Genomic DNA, 26,593 nt, shown 5'->3' with positions numbered 1-26,593 from the left:
GAGCGGACCTAACCCGGGGAGGGATTGTGAGGGAATCTCTGCGGCCGTGTGCTCTCGAGGGTAGGCGGTGGTTTGCAGCTGGAGGGCGGACTGATGGTTTGTCGGCGAGGGATCCGAGGCTAGCCATGACTGACGGTGAGACAGATGGATTAACCAGAGGATTCGGGGGAACCAGCAGAATCCGGAAAGGGGAACCTCGAGCCCGGCTTGGTAACACCAAGGGAGCAAGAGGGGGAGCACCAGAGCAAAATCTGAGCCTTGAGATTCCTTGTTGCTGGTTCGTCGCGCAAGATGTCAAAGGGGTGAGTAATCCAAAAAACACAAACTGCAAGAGGCAGAAAATCCAGAGGTAGACGAAAATCCAAGTACGAAAAACTCACAGGTTCAGGTTTTCGGGACTGGGTCAAAGGCCACTTCGTACTATGACTGGGTAAGGCTCCAGCATCTTCCAACTGTCTGCGTCTTCCTTAAGAAGTCAGTGATCTGCACTCTAAACGAGCCGCAGATGTGGGTCACGCCCCCCAGCGAACTAGAACCACCTGTAAAGCAGAATTAGCGCACCAACCAACAGAGAATCCTGACAAAAAGAACTATTATGTCCTTGACAATCTTGACAAGCTGTTTTACTTCCCCTGACCAAAATATTCAGAAAGTGTAAAGTTTGCATGTTTTCACATGGATGTATGGTTTTCCTTGAGAACTCTAGCTTCCCTTAATGACCAAATTCTAGAATTGTGCCTCTCAGGGTGGCAGCATGTTGAAGTAGCTCTGTAACTTTGATTGAGATTTTTTTTCCTTTTTTTTAAATTTCATTCCTGTTCTTCTTGGAATTTTTTTTTTTTTGGATAACCATTTCTTCTTGTATTGGATGTTGTGCTGCTAGATTGATTTTTCCCAATACTTTTCTATGTTTTACTCTTTTGTTATGATGCATAACCATAGCAACAGGGTGGTTTACAACAGAGAGAAGCTGATTAATTCAAATTCAAAAATACAAAATGTTGATGTAACTAATTTTGTCAAAGAGTTATTATAGATGGTGATAGCTGTGAGCAGGAAAGATCTCCTGTAGTGATCTGTTTTACAACCAATGTGAAGAAGCCTTCGGCTGAAAACAGAGTAAGCTTTCTTTATCAGGTTGTTGAGCCTTTTTAGGTCCCTGGCTCTGATGGTGCAGCCCCAACAGATGATGACAGAGGAGATGACACTCTCAACAACAGACTTATACAAGATATACAGCATCTTGCTAAAAAACCTTGAAGGACCTAGGCTTCCTATTAAAGTACAGCCTGCTCAGTCATTTCTTGTAGATGTCTTCACTGTTGCCTCTCCAGTCCAGTCTGTTGTCTAGATGATTATATTTCCTCAACCCACTCCACTTCTTCTCACATGATGGAAATTGGGCTTCGTCTAATCTTGTTTTTCCTGAAATCTACAATCATCTTCTTTTTTTTGTTCACATTCAAAATAGGAAAAGGAACAGTGAGAGAACAGTCCCCTGTGGTGCTCCTGTGTTGCTGACCACCTGGTTAGACACACAGTCCTTCAGCCTCACAAACTGTGGTCTGTTTGTCAGTTACTCATTGATCCATGCGACTCCACCGGAGTCTTCTGGAGTTTCTGACAAAGCAAATCAGGCTGAATTGTGTTAAATGCACTCAATAAATTAAAGAACACAATCCTCCTTGCTGCTTGCTTTTTCCAGATAACAGTGGGTTTGTTGAAGTAGGTGTATGATGGCGTCTTCAACTCCAACTCAATGGTGATAAGCAAACTGCAGGGGTCCTGATATGTGCTGGTTTGCTTATACAGGTTGTCCAACAGGAGTCCCTCCAGGATATTCATGATGTGGAATGTCGGGGGGGGGGGGGGTGTCTGTAGTCGTCATTGATGACTGAAGGGTGAGTTTTCTTTGGTACCGGAACCAGACAGGATGTCTTCCACAACAGCGGTGCCTTCTCGGGGGTCGATGGAAAATGGTAGCAAACATCTCTGTAGAACCCACACACAAACTGTTTAGACCTTTACCTTCAGGTTGACACCAGAGAACACTGTTTTCAAAAATCAGCTGCAGTTGTCTGATCGACTTTTTGACCTGTAAAACTGTGAAAACATCAAGATAAATGCATTGGATCGGTTTATCCATGTCCTGCTGAGACATTAGTCCTTTAATCCTGGAAATGTTTTTCAGGTGACAGAAGGCCAACATTGTAATTGTCTTTAGATGCTTTTGGAGGTTCAGGTCTCATTCCATCACTACAACCGAATATCGGGTCTGACCGGTGGTTCGTAGCAGAACCAACTGAAGCTGTGTGCTAACTTTTGATCTCTCCTCTATTGGTCCAAAAAATATTACTTCAGTTTTGTTTTTATTCAATTGAAGAGAGTTTGACTCATCCATGCATCAATTTCTTCTAAGCATTTACTCAGCGCTTGAATGGGTTCATAGTCACCTGGTGACATGGTGATGTAGAGCTGTGTGTTGTAGTTATGGTAACTGATTTTGTTGTTTTTTATGATCTAAGCTAGAGGGAGACTGTAAATATTGAATAGGAGGGGACCCAGGATGGACCCTTGGGGACTCCACACATTTGTCGTCTCTGATGTAAAGTTACCTACTAACACAGAAACGTCCCTGTTCTTTAAGTAAGATTAAAACCAGTCTAGTGCTGTACCAGAAAGGCAGACAAATCCAGGCGCTCTAACAGAATGTAGTGATCGACAGTATCAAATCCTGCACTAAGGTCCAATAATACTCGCACTGTGGTCCTTCAACAGTGCGAGTATTATTAATGGTATCTCCTATTATTAATTTACTTAGCTTCCCTGTGGATTCTGCAGTTGGGTTTATATTTCTATATAAATATAATTATATTATACTTTCTTAGTATGAATTATTATTATTATCTGTAGATTTTTGTTTCTGTCATCAGTTATTTATCCTCTATGTTATGCCTCCTTATTTATTAGTCCCTGGAAACCCAGTTCCCTTTAGATATCTGGGTCAGTTTCCTCGCACTTGTCACTGATTGGCCTAATGTCATCACCCGTGCTCCTGATTTTCTATTTGTTCTTCCCCTCTATTTAAAGCTACCTGTTTCATTTCACTAGATGTCAGGTCCTCTGTCATCACTCATCCTTCTTCCTCTGTATTTGACCCCCAGCTCTGTACTATTTGGACTTTGTAAGTGCTTTGTTCAACATTAAATTATCATCACCTTATCATTCTCTGTCTAAGCTCTGTTCTGCACTCTGTTCCGCAAACCAGCATACAAAACCTGACATTACCACCAAGAACTAATACATGTACTTAACTAATACTTATGTTCTGTTTTTACAGCCCTTTGGACTACAGATGTTTGTGTCAAAGATACCATACACACAAAGACTTTTCTATTGTTCTATTCCATTTTACAGTATGATAACACTGATTTCTTAGCCATGTCACATTGGGTAAAGAAGTCATAAAACACAGTGTTAGGGAAGTTTTGATTACCAAAGTAAGACACTGTTTCATTAAAGAGAGAGAAGACTGGTCTTGTCTGTCTTCTTTATTCGAAGGGAAACAGTGTTCGAGGCGCACCCCGGCAGAAGCTCACAGATGTGGGCACTGAACAAGAAACTCCATGTCTTTTATAGGAAACAAAGTGCATACAGCTTAAACCAACAGAAAACAGATAACAGATAACAGAAAAAAACCTGCTGTTCCTGTGCTTCTTCATAAACTTCATTTACTCTGGCTGGTTAAGTTAACACTGTACAACTTAGGTTTTGACATACAGATGGAGATGTGGAAGTTCTAAGTATACACCAAGGCCATGCATACAAACCAAGTCTGAAATTTAACTAATATCGCACTTCTTCTAAATACAGCTTGAACTCTAATTGCACTTTTGCTAAATGTGACAAACATTTCTTTCACAAGGTTTATGCACAACTAGTGTACAAAGAAAAATTTACATCATAACAGTTTTCCCTTTTTTAGACGCAGAACACTTCTGTATTTTTATTTCCTTTTTACTACTTTTTCTGAAGGCTGTCACTATACTTAATGGTGGTATGATATCACTGTATAAACCATTTCTTTTAGATGATATTGCTAAAAATGAAAACTCCAAAAATTTCATTTAAAAAAATTACGCCAGCTTGTTGTTTTGTCAGGCCAAATGTCCCTCAGTGAAAGGGGTTGGTTGAGGTAATGATATGCAGCCACTACCATATTTGGAAAACCAGTCAAAAGCTCTGGGGAGTCTCATATGATTGGCTCAGGAACAAGGAAGTAAACATGTGCTACACTCTAAAACAAAGTCATTCTGGACTATAGTATAGTCCAGAATGACTACCTAAAGGTAGTACCTTTAGGTTTCAAAGGAGAAAAACATGACCAATACATTGTTGATAGAGAGGACCGAATGTTTATAGGGAATATTACTTCCATCCTGGGTGAGAAATCAAAATAATTGACATTGATTTTACAGTAAACATCTGATTTATAGCTCCTTTAAGGGTAATGACAGTGTCGTGGTCACCACTTTCCCTGTTGGTACAGAAGTATTTTTTTTTAATTCGTTTGTTAAAAAACTCCAACTTGAATTCCTCCACAGGAAACAGTATTCAATAAAGCTCCCATGAATGAATTTTTAGCCACTCTTCTGTCTTTCTCTCATCCTTCGGGAGTACGTGGAACCTTCCATCCATTTTTTTTCACCCTTGGACATATCAGCTCTCCTTTTAGATACCGCTGTGAAGTTAGTTTCAGGTTGATTATTGGATATTTGCGATCCGCGACTTCAGCGGAGTCTGTATCCTGTTTGAGCCGATACAGGAATGCTGATCTGGAACTGCCATCTGCACACTTCTCCACCTTCCTCCACTGAAATGGAGCAGTCAGACAGTCCGAGCTCAGTAACCGAGCTTGATGCACCGGACTCACAACCGGTGCATCAGCTGGGGGGAGGAGGAAGGCTGTTTACTTGATGGTGTGCTTTGATTAGAGAATATGAATTATGTAGACAGATAAACAGTTTTCTGATCGGACAGTTTTTGAGCAAAGCAACAAAGCTGACTGACCCTGAGCAGGTTCTTTAGTATTCACTTTTCAAATTAACAGGGCCTCATCAGTGCACAATAGATAATGTTATATCTCCAAAACCTCAGAAAAATTTTAATTTTTGTCATGGCCTCTTTAAAACCAACTTCTCTCAAGGATGTATTTCACCCTATTTGAAGGTTTTTGGATATTTCTAGTTTCTTAGCTGGAAAACCTTTATAAACCTTCCAAACTATATTATAAATGTCAATGTATTACTGGAAAGCACATGCTGAAAAACAAGATTCAGTATAGCATAGAAACTTTATTTCAGTGATGATATAACAGCTCTCTACAAATAGTGTTGTTTTCCTTCCAAAGCATGTTATTCACACGTATATCAAACAGAAGACTGCAGTTTGTTTTTGACATTTTCTAAAGCCTTACAACTAAGATTTTTCATTTAAACAGTAGTTTTTCAGCCATTTTATTACTGAGAATATTTCGTCTTCACAGATTCCAATCATGTCAGCGGAGCTTAGTGTTTCTAAAATCACCCTGAAATATTTTTCCAGAAATGATTATTCTGAAAGCTGACCTGAACCAGCAATAAAAGAAAGCATATATGAATGGATTGAGCATTGAATTCGACAGGGTTAACCAGTTAAGCGTTTCATACACTGGCACTGAAACTCCACCTAATAGCTGAAATGAAAAACAAAGAAAGAAAGGAAGCCAGCACATTAGAAAAACTCCCATAACAATAGCCAGAGTTTTAGTGGCCTTCCTCTCCATGTTGCTCACAGATTCTCCAGACTTCACTGCATTCTGGATGCTGCGAACCTGTCTTTGTGCAACAAGGTAAATCCTCAGGTAGATATAAAGCATTATGATTACTGGGAGATAAAATGAGAAAATGGGGGCTAAAATCTTTTCAAGCACAACGTCAGAAAAACAGTTTTCTTGACATTTTTCCTGATTTAACTCTGCAACAATGAAACCTATTGCAACAAGTACAGAAACTCCCCAGCTCATACAGATCATAACCAGAACAACACTGGTGTTTATCTTGGATCTGTATGCCAGAGGTTGGCACACTGCATAGTATCGGTCTACAGAAATGCAACATAAATTAAAAATAGAGGTTGTGCTTAGAACTACATCAAAGCTGTCTCGTATTTTACAGAATAGATCTCTGTAATACAGACAGAAGCTCAGAGAGAAAGACATGCTCAGAGGAAAGACTACAATCCCAACGAGTAGGTCAGTCACAGCCAGAGAGACAATCAGATAGTTAGATGGTGTGTGAAGCTGCTTAAAGTAAACAATGGAGATTATTACAAGGAGGTTTCCACACACCGTAATAACAGACAGAAAGCCTAGGAAAACGTACAGCAAAGTACATATTGGAGAAGAAGTCCGTCGCAGTGTTTTAGAGACATTGTTAATTTCGTAACAAGGATGGAAGTCATAACCATCATAAAAACCAGATTCTGTGTCCATTGCTGTCTAAAGTAGTTTCATAGATTCATAATACTCATATACTTAAAAGGTTTGTGAAGCATGATTTAGTTTAGAAAATAATTATTTTGTCCAATCTCTCCTATTTTGTTGGCACATCTAAATTACCTCAGCATAGCCAGAAACAGTTAAGTCTTGTTGTAAGATCACTGTGCTGCCGCATCACCTCGGTTTGATATTTATTGTTTTGAAAAATTACATCATCCAAAGCTTATCCAATAAGAAGGGGAGAACATGCACAACGATGATGCATAACTGCTCATGTTCTGTTCGTATGCTTAAGGTAATATGACTTTAGGTAAACATCTACTTTATGTATGCCAGTACCTCCCATCCACAGTGCATCAGTCAGATTGATCAATACAGTATTGCATACATGACTGATGGATTCACAAATTACAGGGAAATGTATATAGCTCAAGTGACAGTATATAAAAAGTACAGTAAAAGAAAAATATATTAAGTATCACAATACATTTTATAAAAAAAAGTCATAAAAGTCCTACACTAATGCCGTCGCGACACACAACTACAACTTGATCAACAAGAACGGACTGCATTTAAGTTTTACCACAGACATATAAACATCAGATGTTAGTCCCGTCAGAGTGTTGAGCTTAATGGCTCAGTGTTGTTTTGTTCTACCCCTTCTATCTCTCAGAGTCCACAATTCCACGGTCCGAGGGGCCCATGGCGTACTGGTTAAACAACAAAACCCAGTTCCCAGAGGCTCACTTGCACCAAAATACCTGCCCTCTCCTTGCACCAGCATAGACAGTGAATGTGGAAGTTATTTAAGTTTTTTTATTTTATTTTGAGCTATATTATTTAAAAAAAAAACCCATCTCTACCATGCCTCATGCAGTCAAGTAAATCTTTGTTGATTATTCACCTAATCCTTGAGGATGCACTTATTTACTTTATTACAGTTGTGTAACCTAGGCTGACATACAGTATATTAATGCATATAATGTCATGTTTGAAAGATATTGGACGTGACTCCACCTTTGCAGATAGTCTTCTAAATTTTTTTTAAGAGATGCACTTTTTTACTTGCCTGGAATTGTCTTGTGCTGTGATTAGTTTTGAGGATGTAGTTTATTTTATTTATTTCATTACATTTTTGTAACTGAGATTGACTATGTCAATGCATATATTTTTGTATTTGAAAAATATTCGACTTGACTTCAGTCAAGTGCAAGTGCAAGTACCTTTGCAGTTAAAACCATAGATCTGTTTTCAAGGGATGCTCTTTGTATTTTCAATTGAATGGTGTATTTTACTTCTGTTATTTAAAGCAAATGTGTAAATAATGGAGACACTGGACCCACTATTCAACCAAGACAGATCAGTGAAGTTTACAAACAGTTTATTGGGATTGTAAGGGCAGCAGTTCGCTGGACTATCGTCTGCACCTAAGACCGGAACCCCTGGAGGCAGAGACAGCAGGTTAGTGATCTTAATTTGCTCCTTATGCCCAAATGTGTTGAGGGGAAAGATCACTAACCTCTTTAGAGACCAGGTCCGAAGCAATTAAGTGCCGACTCGTGCTAGTGGGTAGCATGTCCGCGACTGAACGGGGAAACCCTCTTATGGGCTTTGGCTAGAGCTTGTCTGGTCTGGGGGCAGGCAGGGGTTCAGAAGCGTGACAACGGCAGGATAATTTGAGGGAATTTCCAGGTTCATGTTCCGAGGTGTGGTCCGGGGTCAGAGCTGGGAGATCAGAGGTCCAGAGAGAAATCCAAGGGGGTAATCCAAAGCAGAGTAGGGGCACAGATCTGGGTCAGATAACAGGCTGGCTTGAAAGGCACACAGGGATCAGGCAGGTTCGTTAATACAGAGGCAGAACTAGGCGGGCTTACAGGCAGGCAGGGGTCAGGCAGGGTCAGATGTCCAGAGCAAAAAACGGGTCAGGCTTACGGGTCAGGCTTACAGGCAGGCAATCAGAGTCAGGCAGGCATCAGACAGGCTTGGTAATCGGAGGACAGGACAGGTCAGGTAACAGGCAGGCAGGTAATCAGGATTGAATGCTGAGTTAGTTTTACCTGGTGGCTCAAGATAATCTGGCACTGATGACTGGTCTGAAGGTTGGTTATATACTGGTAGGTGCAGGTGGATCAGGTGAGAGTTGATTGAAGACGGAGTTGGGCTGGGCAGGTGTGTGGAGTGAGTGATCAGACCAGCATCAGTGCTGAGATCATTACAGAACATCCCCAGCCCTCACCCCAGGGGCTGATTCCGGACGCCCTCCTGGGCTGGTCAGGATGGGCCTTTTGGCTTTTGGAAATCACTGATCAGAGACTTGTTGACGACAAAACGGGATGGAATCCATGAACTCTCCACAGGTCCATAACCCTCCCAATCAACGAGGTACTGGATGCCCCTGCCCCATCTCTTGGACTTGAGGATACACCTCACGGTGTAGACAGGGCCCCCATTGGGCAGAGGGGGTCTGGAGGAGTGCACAAATCTCAAGGTCCTGGCTGGCCTAACTCCAGACACATGGAACGTGGGGTGGATTCTCATGTAGTGCGGCAGTTGGAGGTGGACAGCCACTGGATTCACCACCTTAGAGATCGGGAAAGACCTGATAAACCGAGGGGCTATCTTCTTTTTTTCTACCTTTGAAGGTAGGTCCCTGGTGGAGAGCCAGACCTTCTCTCCAGCCATGTAACGGGGAGCCGGGATCCTCCAGCAATTACCAGCCTGAGACTGAACCTGGGACATGTGGAAAATGCCTCTTCTTGTCCTTTTCCATGCACATTGGCACCTCAGGGCAGTCAAACAGGCTGACGGAACCCTGGGCTCCCTCTCCTCAATGGTGAATACCGGCTAGTGGAACTTATAAACAACGTAGAAAGGGGAGAGGCTGGTGGTGGCGGAAGGAGTGGAGTTAATTGCATGCTCCACCCAGGGGAGGTTCTGCACCCACCTAGTGGGGTCGGACCTTGACCTGGTTACACTTCGGGCACTAGGGCTCTTGTCCCCGGTTTGGTACATTCTGGACAGGGCACCCGGCTTAACGTTCTTGGCCCCAGTTCTGTAAGACAGTGAGAAACTGAACCGACCAAAGAATAGAGCCCACTTGGCCTACCTGGGGTTCAACCTCTTCCCCGTTTTAAGGTACTCCAGGTTCTTGTGGTCCGTCCACACCAAGAAAGGGAGCTTGGACCCCTCAAGCCAGTGTCTTCACTTGTCCAAGGCCAGTTTGACCGCCAGAAGTTCTCAATCGCCCACATCATAGTTTTGCTCCACACTGTTTGACTTCTTGGAGAGACGTGGAACTCACACTTCTCGGCCTTAAAGGCATACTATGCAACATTTTTCAGTTAATTAATGTGTTCCATACCGTTTTGGATGATTAAATGAGTCATTTCAGGTCGAACAAAGGTTTTCTCAGCCGCCCTGGTGGTCTGTGGGGGAAATACCATACTTGCAATTGCAAGAGCCCTCGGCCCGCACCCACAGGCTCAGAAGTCTCGTGCAAGACCGCGAGAGTCGGTCTTGCTTTACGGCGAGAATCAATGTGTTTTTGCCCTGCCATTCACCATATGCACGCGTGAAAGCAACAAAGAACCGCGTGTTATCGTCAAATAAACATGCAAGCATATCGAGTTTGTTTTTATTATTATTATTTTTTATTTAATTATTTATTTTTTGAATGTTGGCGAGGCGGTAGCGTGAGTTTGGGGAGGCGGCCGCCGCGGCTGCCTCGCCAAGATAGCGCTGCGGGAAACCCTGTTGTTCATACTTTCACTGTGTTAGTCATTGTTTGTACTCCCGCTTTTTCAACTTTTCGTTGCGTTCGCCTGTATGCTAAGCTCAAAACAACCGCGCCTGGCTTGACGGAGAAACCAGAACAGCTGAGCATCTTTACCACAGTGCACTTTTACTTTCGCTCTCTGGGGGGAGCCTCGCTGGAAAATCAACCCCGGTTGCATAGTATAACTTTAACAAACAGTTGGTTCTGGAGTAGGCGAAGAAGGACCGCACAGACATGTTGTTTGTGGGCTAAGAGGTCCTCTGAGTATATTAAAATGTCATCTAAGTAAACAAAGACAAATTGCCTAACCATATCCCATAGCCCACTGCCGGGGGCATTAGTTAACCCAAACGGCATGACAAGGTACTCATAGTGGCCAGTGGGGGTGTTGAAAGCAGTCTTCCACTCCCCCCCCCTCCCTTAATACAAACCAGGTGGTAAGCATTCCATAAATCCAACTTAGTGAAGATTTTAGCCCCCTGGATCTGGTGGAAAGCAGTGTTTATGAGCAGAATTGGGTAGCGGTTCTTAACCAAGATCTCATTAAGTCCCCTATAAGCTATGCAGGGTCTTAGGGAGCCATCCTTTTTCCCCACAAAAAAAGAATCCTGCGCCAGCGGGGGAGGAAGAAGGGCGAATTATTACTGTCTTTAGTGACTCACTTATGTATTTCTGCAATGCCTGGGATTCAGGTAAAGACTGTAAGTAGAGCTGACCCTGAAGGGGAGTTGTTTTAGGCAGTAACTCGATGCAGCAATCAAAGGGCCGGTCGTAGAGCTGTGGCCTTAGATTTATTAAATACCTCCTTTAAGTCATGATATTATGGTGGGGACCCTTGAAAGGTCAGGATACACCTCCTCCACCTTATTCTCCGGCACCTGGAGAGGCTGAGCAGAGCGCAGACAGGTCCTAGAACAGGAAGGTGCCCACCCCATGACCTCTACCTTCCGCCAGTCAATCAAGGGATTGTGTCTCCTGAGCCACATGACCCCCAAGACAACGGGAACCTGTGGAGACTCAATTATCATAAAAGTCAGTCCCTCTCTGTGGTTACCTCCGACTAACAGCCCGACGGGCTCTGTGATGAGGCAGGAGTGATTTAGCCGGTGACCGTCCAGAGCGAGGACATTATGGGGTGACGGTCCCGGGAAAAGTCTGTTGTTTAGCCTCCTGGCGAATCCCTCGTCCATGAACTCTGTGTCAGCCGCAGAATCAATAAAAACAGACAAGTTATGAGTTCCCAACTGCATGGATTCAGGTTCAGCCTTGCCGAGAGGGGAAGTGGAAGCAACAGGTGTGGAGGAAAGCGCCCTGGAACTACACGGGGTTACAGCCCATCGCTCCCTTCACTGTTCCATAAGACGAAGGTCTATCCTAGTTGCTAGGTCTTCTAGCTGTTTTAGTGTTTTAGGATAGTCACGGGTGGATAACTCGTCCTTGATTTTCTCATTCAGAATGATAATAAAGACATCCATCAGAGCGTCTTTGTTCCAGTAGCGCTCCACAGCCAAAAGGTGAAAAAACACGATGTACTCAGTCACAGATTTCACGGCCTGTTTAGGGCCAAGAGCCCCCTAGTGGCCTCCGGGCAGGGTAGTGCAGGACTGAGCACTCTGACCAACTCCCTGGAGAAGACATGATACGAGCGGCAGATGCGGGATTTATTCCCCACAAATTAGCCTTGCCTGCCATAAGGGAGATAACACAGGCGACCTTGGAGCGATCGGTGGGGTAAGCGGACGGTTGGAGTTTGAAATGTATCTTACACTAGGTGAGAAACGCCCTGCACTGATCGGGATCACCTCTGGAAAGCTCAGGCGGGGAGAGACATGGTTCAGGAAGCGTTGACATCACCGTAATCGCCTTCATGCCATGCAGCACCGAAGCTGTAATTTATGCAAAAAGAGGCCCAACCAAATATTGAGTGCATACAGATTAATGTACTTCTCAGAATCTTGACATTCTTTAGAAAAGCTTTTTCATTAGCTTATGTAATATTTGGATTTCCTGAGACTAGATTTTGGGTTTTATTATCTGTAAACTATAATCATCAAGGTTATAAGAAAGAAAGGCTTAAAATATTTTACTCTGTTTAATTGATCTATATAATAAGCAAGTTTTACTTTCTGTAACGATTGAAAAAAATATAGGGGGATAATATCTTAAGAGGTACCTTCAATTCAATTCAATTCAATTTTATTTATATAGCGCCAAATCATGAAACATGTCATCTCAAGGCACTTTACAAAGTCAAGTTCAATCATATTATACAGATTTGGTCAGATTATACAGATTGGTCAAAAATGTCCTATATAAGGAAACCAGTTGATTGCATCAAAGTCCCGACAAGCAGCATTCACTCCTGGGGAAGCGTAGAGCTACAGGGAGAGTCGTCTGCATTGTCCATGGCTTTGCTGCAATCCCTCATACTGAGCAAGCATGAAGCGACAGTGGGAAGAAAAACCACCCATTAACGGGAAGGAAAAACCTCCGGCAGAACCGGGCTCAGTATGAACGGTCATCTGCCTCGACCGACTGGGGGTTACAGAAGAAAGAACAGAGACACAACAAGAGAAACAAAAAAGCACAGAAGCACACATTGATCTAGTAATCTGTTCTACATTAGATGGAAGTAGCGGGTGAGCCGTCTTCTCTGGATGATGTCACAGTTAACAGAACGCCAGACCAGGTGTACCTACTATGAAGAAAAAGAGAGAGAGCAAAAGTTAAAAGCTGAAATTACGACAGTCATTTCAATGTAATACAATGCAAAACTGGAGAACAGTAGACTGAAGAACAGTAGAAATCAGTAGAGTGAGAAAATTAGACCCTGATGTCCTCCAGCAGCCTAGGCCTATCACAGCACAACTATAGAGATAGCTCAGGGTATGAGCCACTCTAACTATAAGCTTTGTCAAAAAGGAAAGTTTTAACATTAGTCTTAAAAATAGATAGGGTGTCTGACTCACGGACCAAAACTGGGAGTTGGTTCCACAGGAGAGGAGCCTGATAGCTAAAGGATCTGCCTCCCATTCTACTTTTAGAGACTCTAGGAACCACCAGCAGACCTGCAGTCTGAGAGCGAAGTGCTCTGTTAGGAACATACGGGGTAATCAGAGCTCTGATATATGATGGAGCTTGATTATTAAGGGCTTTATACGTTAGAAGGAGAATTTTAAATTCTATTCTTGATTTAACAGGAAGCCAATGAAGGGAAGCTAAAACAGGAGAAATATGATCCCTCTTGTTGATTTTCATCAGAACTCTTGCCGCAGCATTTTGAATCAGCTGAAGACTTCGAACTGCATTTTGTGGACTTCCTGATAGTAAAGAATTACAATAGTCCAGCCTTGAAGTAACAAATGCATGGACTAGTTTTTCAGCATCACTCCTGGACAGAATGTTTCTAATTTTGGCGATATTCCGGAGGTGAAAAAAGGAAACTCTGGAAACCTGTTTAATATGGGATTTAAATGACATGTCTTGGTCGAAAACAACACCAAGATTTTTAACTTTATTACCAGAGGCCAAGTTAATGCCATCCAGATTAAGGGATTGATTAAGAACTTTATTTTTTGAAGACTCTGGCCCAAAGATTACAACTTCTGTCTTGTCAGAATTTAAATGCAGGAAATTTAAAGTCATCCAGCTTTTGATGTCATCAAGACATGACTGCAGTCGAAGTAACTGATTGGATTCATCAGGATTTATGGATAAATATAGCTGAGTGTCATCAGCATAACAGTGGAAATTAATCCCATGCTGTCTGATAATTTTGCCAATCGGAAGCATATATATAGTAAATAGAATTGGTCCAAGGACTGAACCCTGTGGTACTCCACAAGTGACCCTAGAGTTTGAGGAAGATTTATTATTAACATGAACAAACTGGAATCTGTCTGACAGATAAGATTTAAACCAGCCTAATGCTTTTCCCTTAATCCCTACAGTATGCTCAAGTCTTTGTAGGAGAATATTGTGATCAACTGTATCAAATGCAGCACTGAGATCTAACAGGACAAGTATAGACACAAGTCCATTATCTGAGGCCATGAGAATATCATTAGTGACCTTCACCAGAGCTGTTTCAGTGCTATGATGAGCTCTGAAGCCTGACTGAAACTCCTCAAGTAGGTCATTACTTTGTAAATGTTCACATAGTTGATTAGCAACTACTTTCTCAAGAATTTTAGATAAGAAAAGAAGATTAGATATAGGTCTGTAATTTACTAACTCATCTTGATCAAGAGATGGTTTCTTAAGTAAAGGTTTAATAACAGCTACTTTAAAAGCCTGTGGTACATATCCATTTACCAAGGATAGATTAATCATGTCTAAAATAGGACCACTGATCAGAGGGAATACCTCCTTAAACAACTTGGTTGGGATTGGGTCTAACATACAGGTAGAAGGTTTAGATGAAGCTAAAATTTTAGATAGCTCAGAAAGCTCTACTGCTTTTAAACAGTTCAGACACTGCGCAGGTTCTAAGGATTCCTCCAATGCTGCCTCACTTACTGAGGATGAGGTAATCATGTTTGGGAGGATGCCAATTATTTTATTTTTAATGGAATCAATTTTATTTATGAAGAATCCCATAAAATCATTACTGCTAAGAGCTAAGGGAATGGATGGATCAACAGAGCTGTGGCTCTGGGTAAGTTTGGCAACTGTACTGAAGAGAAATCTAGGATTATTCTTATTCTCCTCAATTAATGATGAAAAATATGCTGCTCTAACTCTGCGAAGGGTCTTGTTATACAACAATAGACTGTTCTTCCAGATTAAGTAGGATTCCTCTTGGTGTGTAGAGCGCCATTTTCTCTCCAATTTCCTAACATTGTGCTTCAAGGAACGCAGCTCTGAATTAAACCAAGGAGCCAGCTTCCTGTGAATAATCACCTTCTTTTTCAAGGGAGCTACATTGTCTAATGCAGAACGCAATGACGAAGTCATACCGTTTACAAAGACATCTATTTGTGAATTGGAAGAAACAACATTACTGCCATCTACAGGGCATTTCTGCAATACGGAGGATATTAAAAAGGGGACAGACTCTTTAAGTTTTGATACAGCATTATCCGATAAAGATCTACTATAATGGAACCCTCTTTTGGGGGTGGAGAACTCAGTTAGATTAAACTCAAATGTTATTAAAAAATGATCAGATAGGACAGGGTTGTGAGGAAATACTGTTAATTCTTCACAATCAATGCCATATGTCAGCACAAGGTCTAAAGTATGGAGCCAAGAGTGCGTCGGTTTATGCACATTTTGAGCAAAACCAATTGAATCTAGGATAGTTTTAAAGGCTACACTAAGGTTATCGCATTCTGTGTCAACATGGATGTTAAAATCACCCACTATAATAGCCTTATCAGTATTTAACACCAAATCAGATAAGAAATCTGACAACTCATCCAAAAACTGAGTGTAAGGGCCTGGTGGACGATACAAAACAACAAACAGAAGAGGTTTTATTGCTTTGCAGTTTGGATGAGGGAAACTGAGGGTTAAATGTTCAAAAGAACTGTAGTTATTAATTGGCCTGGGACTAATTAATAAATCAGACTGAAAGATGGTTGCCACTCCTCCTCCTCTTCCCACAGATCTGGGAATGTGGAAATTTGAATAATTGGAGGGAGTTGACTCATTTATACTAACGTAGTCCTCTTGTAGCCAGGTTTCTGTGAGACAAAACAAATCAATCTGTTTATCAGAAATCAATTCGTTAACTAACAAAGTCTTTGGAGGGAGAGACCTTATATTTAATAGACCACATTTAATTGTTTTATTTTTAGGTTCAAGGTGAACCGTATTGATTTTTATTAGGTTTTTATGATTTGTTCCTTTTAGATAAGTTTTTGATCTGTTAAGTTTTGGCCGTGGGAAAGACACCGTCTCAATAGGATAATGGATGGGTAACAGTACAGAAGCTGCAGAGAGGTGTGTTAAACTACGGCTCTGCTTCCTGGTCTGGACCCTGGATTGTCAGCATTTAGGAGGACTAATAAATCCGGCCAGATTTCTAGAAAGAAGAGCTGCACCATCCAAAGTAGGATGGATGCCGTCTCTCCGGATCAGACCAGGTTTTCCCCAGAAAGTTCTCCAGTTATCAATGTAGCCCACGTCGTTTTCAGGACACCACCTAGACAACCAGCGGTTGAATGATGACATGCGGCTAAACATGTCATCACTGGTCAAATCAGGCAGGGGACCAGAGAAAATTACGGAGTCCGACATTGCTTTAGCAAACTCACACACCGAAGCAACACCAACTTTAGTGACCTCCGATCGGCGTGATCGGGTGTCATTACCGCCAGCGTGAATAACAATCTTACTGTATTTACGCTTATCCTTAGCCAGCAGTTTTAGATAAGATTCTATGTCGCCCGTTCTGGCCCCTGGCAGGCATTTAACTATGGTCCCTGGTGTCTTTAGTGCCACGTTTCTGACTATTGAACTCCCAATAACCAGGATCGGCTTCTCAGCGGGTGTGTCGCTGAGTGGGGAAAATTTGTTTGAAACGCAGACGGGTTGGTGGTGAACTGGGGGCTGAAATCTAGAGCTATGCTTCCTACGAACTGTCACCCAGCCGGCCTGCTTACCCGGCTGCTCGGGTGCTTCTGGAGGACCACTAAGTGAACTAACGCTAGGTCTATGTGGCTCCGCGCTAGCAGAGGGGCGGCTATCAGCTGGTCCTTCCATAGCACGGAGCCGGGACTCTAATTCTGACACCCTCGCCTCCAAAGCTACAAAAACACTACATTTATTACAAGTACCATTATCACTAAAGGAGGCAGAGGAATAGCTAAACATCTGACACAGAGAGCAGGAGATAAGGGGAGACTTAGTCAGAGACGGAGAAGCTGAAGTAATAGTAGGAGAGGAAGCCATTGTGGAGCTAAAGCTAGGCTAGGCTAAAGCTAGGCTAGCGCCCTTCTACCACGCCAAGAGAGCAAACCGTGAAACACGAGGAGTTCCCAAGCGTGATGTGCAGCAACAGAAAATGTTTTAAAAGTGCTTATGTGTTAGAAACAGATGTTACAGCAAAGAGATTAAAAATAAAAGCGAGAGAATCTGGAGCAACAAACCGTTGCTCACGCAGTGAAAACAGGAAGTGATACAATACGCCTTACCGCTAACAGGAAGTGACGTCAGTGACGGCAGTGACAGCCTGCCGTACCTGTGGTACCTGTGTATCTTATTTTCTGTTTTTGTGATTTGATGTCAGGCTATGGAGATGTCCCGCTGCCAGACATGTTGTACTGTAGCAATCTAGAGAAAATTATTATTATATCTCAAAAAAGAGAAAGTAGCTTAATATATTATCTACTTTTACACCTTTAAATTATTATTTCACCTCCTTACATAAAGACTTTGTATAAAAAGGCATGTTTTCAGCCAAAATTTATTCAGTGTTGGCTCGTAAAATCATTTACATATTTTTGTTTTTTTCTTTTAACATGAAATTAATATAATCTTTGTCATATACATTCACAAATACAAACACCCTCAAAGCTTTTACTGCTTTTGTTTTTAAATTCAAATAAGACATTGTGAATTTACAAAGTTTAAAAAATCAAAAAAGTTTAATATTAGTAAAATCTCCCAAAATAATTTTTCCTGAAATAATCATTCTGAATGCTGATCTGAACCAGCTATAAAATAAAGCATAAATAAATGGATTAAATGTTGAATTAGACAGTGCAAGCCAGTTAAGTATTTCCACCAGAGGACCAGGCTGTGCAGCATTACTGAAAGTCAGAATAGTTGTGCAGAGAAAGGACGGCAGCCAACACAGCAGAAAAACTCCAAGGACAATTGCTAATGTTTTTGTGGCCTTCTTCTCCATTTTACTAACAGATCCTCCAGGATTTTTCAAGCTATGGATGCTGTACGCTTGTCTCTGTGCAACAATAAAGATCTTTAGGTAGATGCATATCATTACCAGCAGAGGTAAGTAGAACGTAATCAGAACAATCAGAATTTTTCCTAGCACAACAGTGAAAAAACAGTTTTGCCCACATTCTGCTCTGTTAAATCCCACCAAACTGATTGCAACCACAGCTGGAACACCCCAGCTGACCAATATCATCACCACAATAACATGACTGCTTATTTTAGTTCTGTACGCCAGTGGCTGGCACACGGCATAATATCTGTCAACTGAAATGCAACATAAGTTCAGAATAGAGCATGTACTGAGTGTTATGTCGAAGCTGCTTCTCACTTTACAGAATAAATTCTCTTGATACATACATGAGCTTATTGAGAACACCATTGTGAGTGGAAAGACCAGAGCCCCTACAAGAAGATCAGCCACAGCCAGTGAGAGGATGAGAGCATTGGTAGGAGTGTGAAGCTGTCTAAAGTAAATTATAGAGATTATTACCAAGAGGTTTCCACAAACAGTTACTGCAGATACAGAACCAAGAAAAACATTAAAAAATACACATAATATCATAGGAGTTTCTGTTGGTAGATAGGAGGCAATTTTATAGCAAGGATTTGCATTTAACACAGCAGTGTTGTTGATACCAAAATTACTCAAATTAAGTTCCATGTTTCGGCATATCTATTGCTTAGTAATATGATCACAACTTCAAAGCAGTAACTAAGCTCTAAGGGAGACACATTTAAAAAGTATTGTTTGGTAAGTCCATTAAACCCACATCAAAAACCTGGATTCACTGTCAAAAATGACTTGTCTTTCAGCCCATCAATTGTACGTGACAAACTATCGGTGTAGCATCAGCATTTGTTCAGTTGCCCTTCTCTAACCCCTTCAATTGTGAATTCTGCAGCCTATCTTTTCTACCTTTTGACTTCATGAGTAGAAAACTCCCTTGGTGGGTCCAATATGGTATGCTGCACCCAGGAGATCCCCTAGCAACAAACATGAGAAACAAAGTAATTGTGTTATTCTCAATGTAAACCAAGCAAAGTTTTTTTTTCATTTCATCCGACAACACAGAGGATACACTCTAGATGGTAAAATGCAAGACATTTCATGCTGACTGACGTAGTTATGTTGAACTTCAATTGCTTGGTTCAAAAACTCCAACAATAAATATTAAATCCAATCTTTTGGATCAAATAAAACCCTGTAGAATTATACATGAACATAATTACATTGTCTGAACCCATATCGCTCTCTTTGATTGTAAACAAATAAGTTGTCATCTTGACTCAAAAAAATAATTTTCAAGCAGGAACCTGTCAAACAGATGTGGCCACTAATAAGGAACTCATAAAAAGGAAATTATCTAACACTTTTCCTATAAAAATGATTTATGCAGGAAATTTAGGTGAGCTCTGTGGACATAAAAGGTGGACAGAATTCTCATCAACTACCAAAACCTTCACTGGCACACAATTTGCCCAGAGATTATGTAAATATTCTAATATTTAGATTTAAGGGAAGAGTCAACCCAAAACTGAGGGATAAAGAAACAAAAGTTTATTGCACTACTACTACAACTAGGTCAAGAAGGGAGTAAATAGCCAGACCATTGAGCAACAGTGGATGTTGGTTGTGAGAATGGTGTTTAGCAGATAGAAAAATGTTGCTTTACCTTATTTAATGGTTCTCATTCAGTACCAAATGTCCACTGATGATTGCATGGCACTTTATTAAATAAATCTATAGTTGCTCTTTTTAAAGTGCCTGTGTCAAGATATTTAAACTATGCATAAATATGCTCTATAAATATATTTTATCTAATTCAAAATGTTTCTTCTTTTTAAATTGAAGGCTAATTAAATAAAAAATATTTCGAAGCAAATTAAATTTAGCACTGTGTTGCTTTTACGCGACATCCTGCAACATGTTTCTTCTCAGGAAGTGACGTGATGAGGGTAGTTTGCACTGAGTTGTAGATGTTAGCGAGCGGTACATTTATCTTTGCTATTGTCTATTTTTGAGCTAGAAATTGCTAAATACCTAAACATTGTATGGTGGCTGGCTGTTCTAATTACCCCATGGAACACATAAGCCTGTTCTCTTTCCCTAAAGATTCAAATCTACGAGATCAATGGACGAAGCAAGTACAGAAAACAAGGGACAGATGCAAATCAATGATTTACCCGCCACTGTCCTGGGTCATTAGAAGCTATTGCTTGGTGTGAGTGGAGTACCTGGTCACTTGAATGATGACGAGACTGCTGATGTAATGTCTTTGGAATGTGTCCGTCCTCTGTACTTTGTAGCGATCATTTTACTACAGAGTGTTTTAAGGAGATGCCTGCTTTATAGGAATCTTTAGGCTTTACAGACAATTTTAAAAAGAAAACCCATGGCCGAAGACGAGACCAACATATCAAAACAGCGCAGAGAAACAACAGTGACAAAATTTACCCAGAAAAGAGTAAGTTCATTTGGTTAAATTTATATATATATATATACACACATATACTGTATATACACCTTGGTGAAGATTTTCAGTCATCCAGGTTAATGATCAATCCAAAACAATGGGTAAGAAATATAACAACTGGACTTCTATTCGGAAGCTGAAGACATTTCTCTACCCACACTGGAAGGTTTCTACATTCAAAATGTCTGGAGTAGTGTGGAGTCCAAGCTTTATAGACCTGCCAGAAAGGTCTCGTTAGAGCTGGATTTGCATGTAGATTCACCTGGAACTGATCACCCCTCATAATGGAGAGGGGTTAGGCCCATCATTTTCCTGGCTTACAGGAGAAATGTATTGGACACATGCATAGAGGTTTGAATTAAGGTGAAACTTTGCAGGAATCAAACATATTGCTGTGTTGTAAGTTTTTGAAAATTGAAACCTGAGCCCCCCTCTTCTGTTAAAGTTAATACTTCTTGCTTTATGTAAATGGATTCTTTCACCCCAGCTATCAGTCTTCTCTCTCCAGCTCAAAATAGTGTGCTTTATTCTTGAGGTGCAGGTGGATGTCAGACACTTGCCCTAAGGAGGTAGCTCTCCCGTATTGTGCCATGCGTCTGTGGAGAGGTTGTTTGGTTTCTCCACTCATCTTGGGTTAGGTGGTTTTGTCCTCAAGATGGGCCAGCCTCTGTTTGAGGGTCCTATTGGGTATGAAATGTACTGGTTTCTTATGTTTAGGGAAAAACCTCCAGAGTTTTTCAGAGACTCCAGCAACATATGGGATGACAATACTTTTGCGCTTGTTCTTCTCTCCGTTCCGTTCTGCGGTATCTTTTGGATTTTCTTGCTGAATTGATAAAAGCTCAGTTAGGGCAGAAGGGAAGAACAAGGAACAGAAACGTAAAAGACACCCTTCAAACCTGCGGATACCCTAACTGGGCTTTTGTCAAGTCAGCAAGGAAATCCCAGAACCCCGCCTCAGCAGAGGCCACACCCCCAGGCGCAAGACACAAGACACCCCACTCCGGGCACCACCAAGACCCAGGCACCCCCCAAATTGTCCCCACACCCTACAGGACACATTCAACAGCCCCCCACTCCCACTGAGTGATGGAGCCGATCAAAGGAGCCCAGAGAGATAAATCTTATTATGGAGGGAGATGCTGTCTCAAGACTAATATGATCCAGCAAAAGATCTCTATACTGAGAATTTTTTTTGCTTTTCCAATTCCTGAGGATAGTTTTCTTTGTGATACATAAGGCAGTGTATAAAAAAACTGTTTATTTCCCAAAGTGCTATCATCCAAGTTACCCAGCAAGCAACCTTAGGGGGAAGGAGAAATTTTACATCTCAGGCACTTTTGAAAGGAAAGGAAAGTGCCTTATTTGTCATTATACATACAAGATACATACAACAAAATTACATAGATCAGATGGAGGGTTAAACTGAACACACTGCCACTAATGGCTGACCTGACCAGCATGTCTTTTTAGTGGTAGGTGAAACCGGAGCGCCCGGAGGAAACCTACGCAGACACCAGGAGAACATGCAAACTCCACACAGAAAGATCCCCTGCCGAGTCTGGGACTCAAACCCAGGACCTTCCTGCTGTGAGGCAAGAGTGCTAACCACGGCCCCACTGTGTCGAAAAAAAAAGTCCTTAAATATCTGGACCCAAGAATTTAATAACAGAAATAAAATGAACATCCAGAGAACATCACTATATAATGCTGTTTATCTGAATTAACACTATATTTCAACCAATAAATCCTCTGTACTAGGCTAGTGAAACTTAACTAAACTACTAAGCAAAATCAAGATGAAAAAGAAAGCTAAGCTAAGGAATTATTTACATGATTACAAAAATAAAAAAAGGACAAACAAAATGGGTGATCATTATGAGAGTAATTCAGTGAATCCTGGTTCACTGCAGATCTGACTTAAGAACATGGAATGGAGTAAAATTAGCTTAACTAATTTAGAACATTTGGCATGTGTTCAACCCATTCACAATGCAAATCCCGAGTTACACAAAACATTATTTAATGAAATAACATTTTGTTTGAGTTAAATAACTAAAGTTCACCATAAAGAACATGGAATGAGCTTAAATTAGCTTCACTAATTCAGAACAACATTTGGCATGTTTTCAACCCATTCACAATGCAAATCCCGAGTTACACAAAACATTATTTGAGGAAATAACATGTTAAAGAATGATTTTCTCGGTAAGAATCTGGAAACTTTATGAACACCCAGTTTTATTAACATGATTATACCTCAGGGAGCTAGGGGTCGATGCAGCGATAGGGTCGCTAAAATTGGCTAATCCTATAGTTAACAAAATGTCTTTAAAGGAGAAGTCCGATCAACAAGAAAAAAATCAATAGATCATTAGCTATACCTAAATCTAATATGTCCGTGGTGATTTAATGAATTTAGCGTTAATCAATAAGAAAATAAAAGCATAAATTGTCGTCTCTATCACTGTGTATGGAGGCGAGCATTATTGCCCATATTTGCAATAATGGCCACGCGACATCACATCCTGTGACGTCTCTGTGCGGTAAGGCACTGCCCTCTACAAGCTAATTCAATAGGAACTGTTGTACACAGCTGCGATCAACAATTATTAATTTATGGCCCTTATGACCCTTATATGACCTATTGATTTATGACACCTGTCATTCCCTCCCCCCTTCCAAAAAGTATGATTTATGATTCCCGGAACCCCCCCCCCCCCCCACACACACACACACACACACACACACATCACTTTTAAGTTTTTATCTGCCTATGTATTTAATTATTCTTTTATATATTTAATTCTTTAATGCATATGGTGATGTGGTTTTTGTGGGTTACTTATAACCAAACGTGTAACTTTAGTTGTATATAGCTTCAGACTTATACTCTGCATTTGCAGGATAGGAAACTTAATTGTTTAGCATTAAAACATGTCTCTTGACACTAAAGGGGTTTGGTTGATGACGATAAACAGATTATCCACATAAATCTGTAGCTCATACAGAACAACGAGAAAGAAAAATGAAGCAAAATAAATAAATGAAATAAAATGATAGGGTTTCTCTTCAGTTCTTTCTCCCCTCTAAGCAAACGGTACTTAAACGCATGAACTGAACTCCGCTCAGTAATTCTGCCGAGAACGTAATATTTCCCGTCACTCTGATACTCAACTGAATGTAAGTTCGAGCCGGTCTGTCTGTCTGGGGGTAGTTTGTTAAAACGATAACCCCGACGCGTTTGTTCGAGGCGTCGATGTGTCTGAACCTTATTCAATCAGACAACTATAAATCCGGCAGGACACTTCACTGTGTTCTTAGAATCAAAAGATTTGCATCCACCCCCTGCATAACCAGGTGTCTGTTGAAAAACACCTATCCGAACAATAATGGCGGGTCGGACAATGGCGTGGCGCTGACACGTAGCTCTGCTGACACCTTTTAGGCATACAGTGCAGGTTCCTACAATAGGATGGGTGGGAGAATAGGACTGCGCCCCGCCGCGTTGTGTATCAATCTGCATATCAGCATACTATGCGCCCAGGAAATAAAATAAGATCAAACCTGCTGCGTTACATCTCTTCAACAAACATACAGGCGCCGTTGATCTACAATCAAGGTTCTGGCCGCCTGTGACACCCCTTAGGAGGCGGGCGGGTAGAGCTGATGGGTTTACCTTTAAAAAAACAGCTCAGAATTTAGCGACACATAGCTCATTTCTACAACATGTCTCATGGACCGTCAACACACAGAGTGACAGCGGAGATACATCGCGATGAGCTAACTGAATCCCAGGCGTATAACCGCATTGTCGCCGGTGAGTAAACATTTTAATTCTTTATTTTTAATCTACAACCAATAGCTACTTTTTTAACTCTCAGGTCGCAAGCTTGCTTGTTAAGTTGTATGTAGACTGTTTCGGGGGTTCCCCGTGACGCTGGCGGGGGAAAGATCATGTATCATGTTATAAGTAGGGCTGGGCAACGATTAAAATATTTAATCGCGATTAATCGCCCTGATTAATCGCGATTAATCGCGATTAATCGCATTGTATTTACAAACTCCAAGAATAAATTCAAAAGTAGTGTAAAGAGCACTTTTATTTTAATGTTCTGCTGCCATATGAACAAAAGTGTTGTAACATTTGTAGCACTTATTTTATACTGGATATTTTTAACCCATCTATTGAATTTAGTGCACTAGTTGATCTTTTCTTCATAAGAGAACAGCACTGCAGCCAAAATATGGCCTTTTTTGACCTGCTGTATATTAGCCAGTCCCTAAGCTTGATGTATCATGAAACTGTTGACCTTTTGGGTTTTGTGGTTTTTATTTTATTATTACAATTAAATAATAATAATAATAATAATGTTATGTTCAGTGTTTTTTCGCTAATCCACCTCTTATATATTTCAATCCTTATGTAATTTTGTCTGTGTTGTGTGCACCTGCCTGTTGCTTTAATCCTTATAAATTTCCCCGTCGTGGGATAAAAAAAGGATTAGCTAATGTTATCTTACCTTAAATAACACTTTTTAATATATGTACTGGGTTCTTTCAAGGTCTTAATTACATGTTATGTGTGGGCTCCAGTAACATCCATCCATCCATCCACTGATCTACCTGGATGTTCCCTGGAGGACTGAAACGCCTCAGTCAGAGACGTCTGTCTGTGGGTCTGTCGGGGCAGTGAGAGAAGTTTCGTCTCCTCTCTCCGTTTCTGGGGCTCAACGTTTTCATGTTTTTTCACGTGCTTAGATAAATTTGTTGTGTTTCCACTGAAATTAACCGGCTTTTTACAAAACATACAGCTTGATTTCATTTACGGTATTAATATAAAGCCAAACGGTGCTACTTCCTCTGTTCATGTTTTTCCGCTGCTGCGGTCTCTCTCAGCTGTTTGTGTTAAGTTAGTGTGAGAGCTCAGTGGGCGGGCCAGGCTGAGCCTGCGTGCTGATTGGCTGGCGCCGCTGAGCCATGTACGAGAGGGGAGGGGGAGCGGGAGAGTGCTGCCGTGAGACAACGCGCTGCAGTCAGCGCGCCTGCTGACAGACACTGACTGAAAGCATGCGAGCAACATGCGTTAATGCGCGATAAAATAAATATCGCCGTTAATAGTCTAATGAATTAACGCGAAATTAACGCGTTAACTTGCCCAGCCCTAGTTATAAGCCTAGTCAAATGACACTGGGGTTTTTACCGGGGAGATGTTCAGGAGCGCTTTAGTTTACCCGGCTTTGCAACGGTTCACAGAGCAATATTTGTTCCGTCAGCATTAGTACAATATATTTTAATTGTTTGTTTCAGGGCCCATGCCTCGAGAGTTGGAAGGAATCCATTTTACCCAGTCCGATTATGGTGAGATATCTTTCAAGCTTATATTGATTTTATTTTAACCCTAACCCTATGTTTGTAACCATTCTTTCTTTTTATTTTCTGTATTCCAGATTTTAACGGCCACGGGCTCTTCGAACCCGGCTAATCCTAACCCTTATGCAGGAGAATTAGCGAGCATTCTCTCCGAACCGGGCAGACAGCGAATGCCTCGCGAAGGGAGGCTTCGGCGTAAAAGGAGACGTGATATATAATTTCTTTGGGGTCTGCGCGACAGAGGACAGGAGAACCTGACGATGCATACATTGTAATCAGTCCTCCTGACTCTCCCGTTCGAGCCCTCGTGAATTCACCGATTCGAACTGTTCAGGACTCACACAGTGTGCTTCGAGAGGCTAACCACCACACGCCGATTCACGGAGCACACGCGGCATGTATGTTAACTATTATAATTCTGAATCTAACCCTGATTGTACATTTCCGAATTATCTCGGTTCATTTAATCCATCTGTTTTATTTAGCCGCAGTAACACCCCACCGAGACATTCTTGCTCAGGCAGTGTT

The 26,593-nt window shown here is 41.4% G+C and overlaps 2 protein-coding genes and 1 long non-coding RNA gene across 3 annotated transcripts; 1 reads left to right on the top strand and 2 right to left on the bottom strand.

Annotated features, from left to right (window-relative positions):
- Nucleotides 1-5,557: 5,557 nt before the first annotated feature.
- Nucleotides 5,558-11,503, bottom strand: LOC105921291 (trace amine-associated receptor 1-like). Its single transcript, XM_036147642.1, has 3 exons — nucleotides 11,368-11,503; nucleotides 6,214-6,408; nucleotides 5,558-6,141 (listed from the first exon to the last, which is right to left on the bottom strand). Exons 1-3 carry the CDS (start codon nucleotides 11,501-11,503, stop codon nucleotides 5,558-5,560), a joined length of 915 nt encoding a protein of 304 aa, XP_036003535.1.
- A 6,299-nt stretch (nucleotides 11,504-17,802) lies between these two features.
- Nucleotides 17,803-19,086, bottom strand: LOC105921294 (trace amine-associated receptor 1-like). The gene has a single exon (XM_012857001.3). The coding sequence runs from the start codon at nucleotides 18,877-18,879 to the stop codon at nucleotides 17,896-17,898; it is 984 nt and encodes a 327-aa protein (XP_012712455.3). The 5' UTR covers nucleotides 18,880-19,086; the 3' UTR covers nucleotides 17,803-17,895.
- Nucleotides 19,087-24,431: 5,345 nt separating this feature from the next.
- LOC118566096 lies at nucleotides 24,432-26,434 on the top strand. Its single transcript, XR_004932796.1, has 3 exons — nucleotides 24,432-24,512; nucleotides 26,003-26,053; nucleotides 26,143-26,434. It is a non-coding gene; the product is annotated as an uncharacterized LOC118566096 (long non-coding RNA).
- Nucleotides 26,435-26,593: the final 159 nt, after the last annotated feature.

This window comes from Fundulus heteroclitus, chromosome 15, assembly GCF_011125445.2.
Source record: "Fundulus heteroclitus isolate FHET01 chromosome 15, MU-UCD_Fhet_4.1, whole genome shotgun sequence".
Lineage (NCBI taxonomy): Eukaryota > Metazoa > Chordata > Actinopteri > Cyprinodontiformes > Fundulidae > Fundulus > Fundulus heteroclitus.
The sequence above is the reverse complement of the archived record's forward strand: the minus strand, read 5'-3'. Positions and strand labels throughout refer to the sequence as shown.

Excerpts from the sequence above, each read along its gene's own strand:
- LOC105921291 (XM_036147642.1), bottom strand. The coding sequence starts at position 11,503 with ATGGACGAGGGATTCGCCAGGAGGCTAAACAACAGACTTTTCCCGGGA. Across the intron at positions 6,409-11,367 it reads CGTCGGGCTGTTAGTCGGAG|GCTTTCTGTCTGTTATTACG; the intron begins GTAACCACAGAG and ends ACGTTTTCCTAG. Across the intron at positions 6,142-6,213 it reads GTATTACAGAGATCTATTCT|ACCGATACTATGCAGTGTGC; the intron begins GTAAAATACGAG and ends GCATTTCTGTAG.
- LOC105921294 (XM_012857001.3), bottom strand. The coding sequence starts at position 18,879 with ATGGAACTTAATTTGAGTAATTTTGGTATCAACAACACTGCTGTGTTA.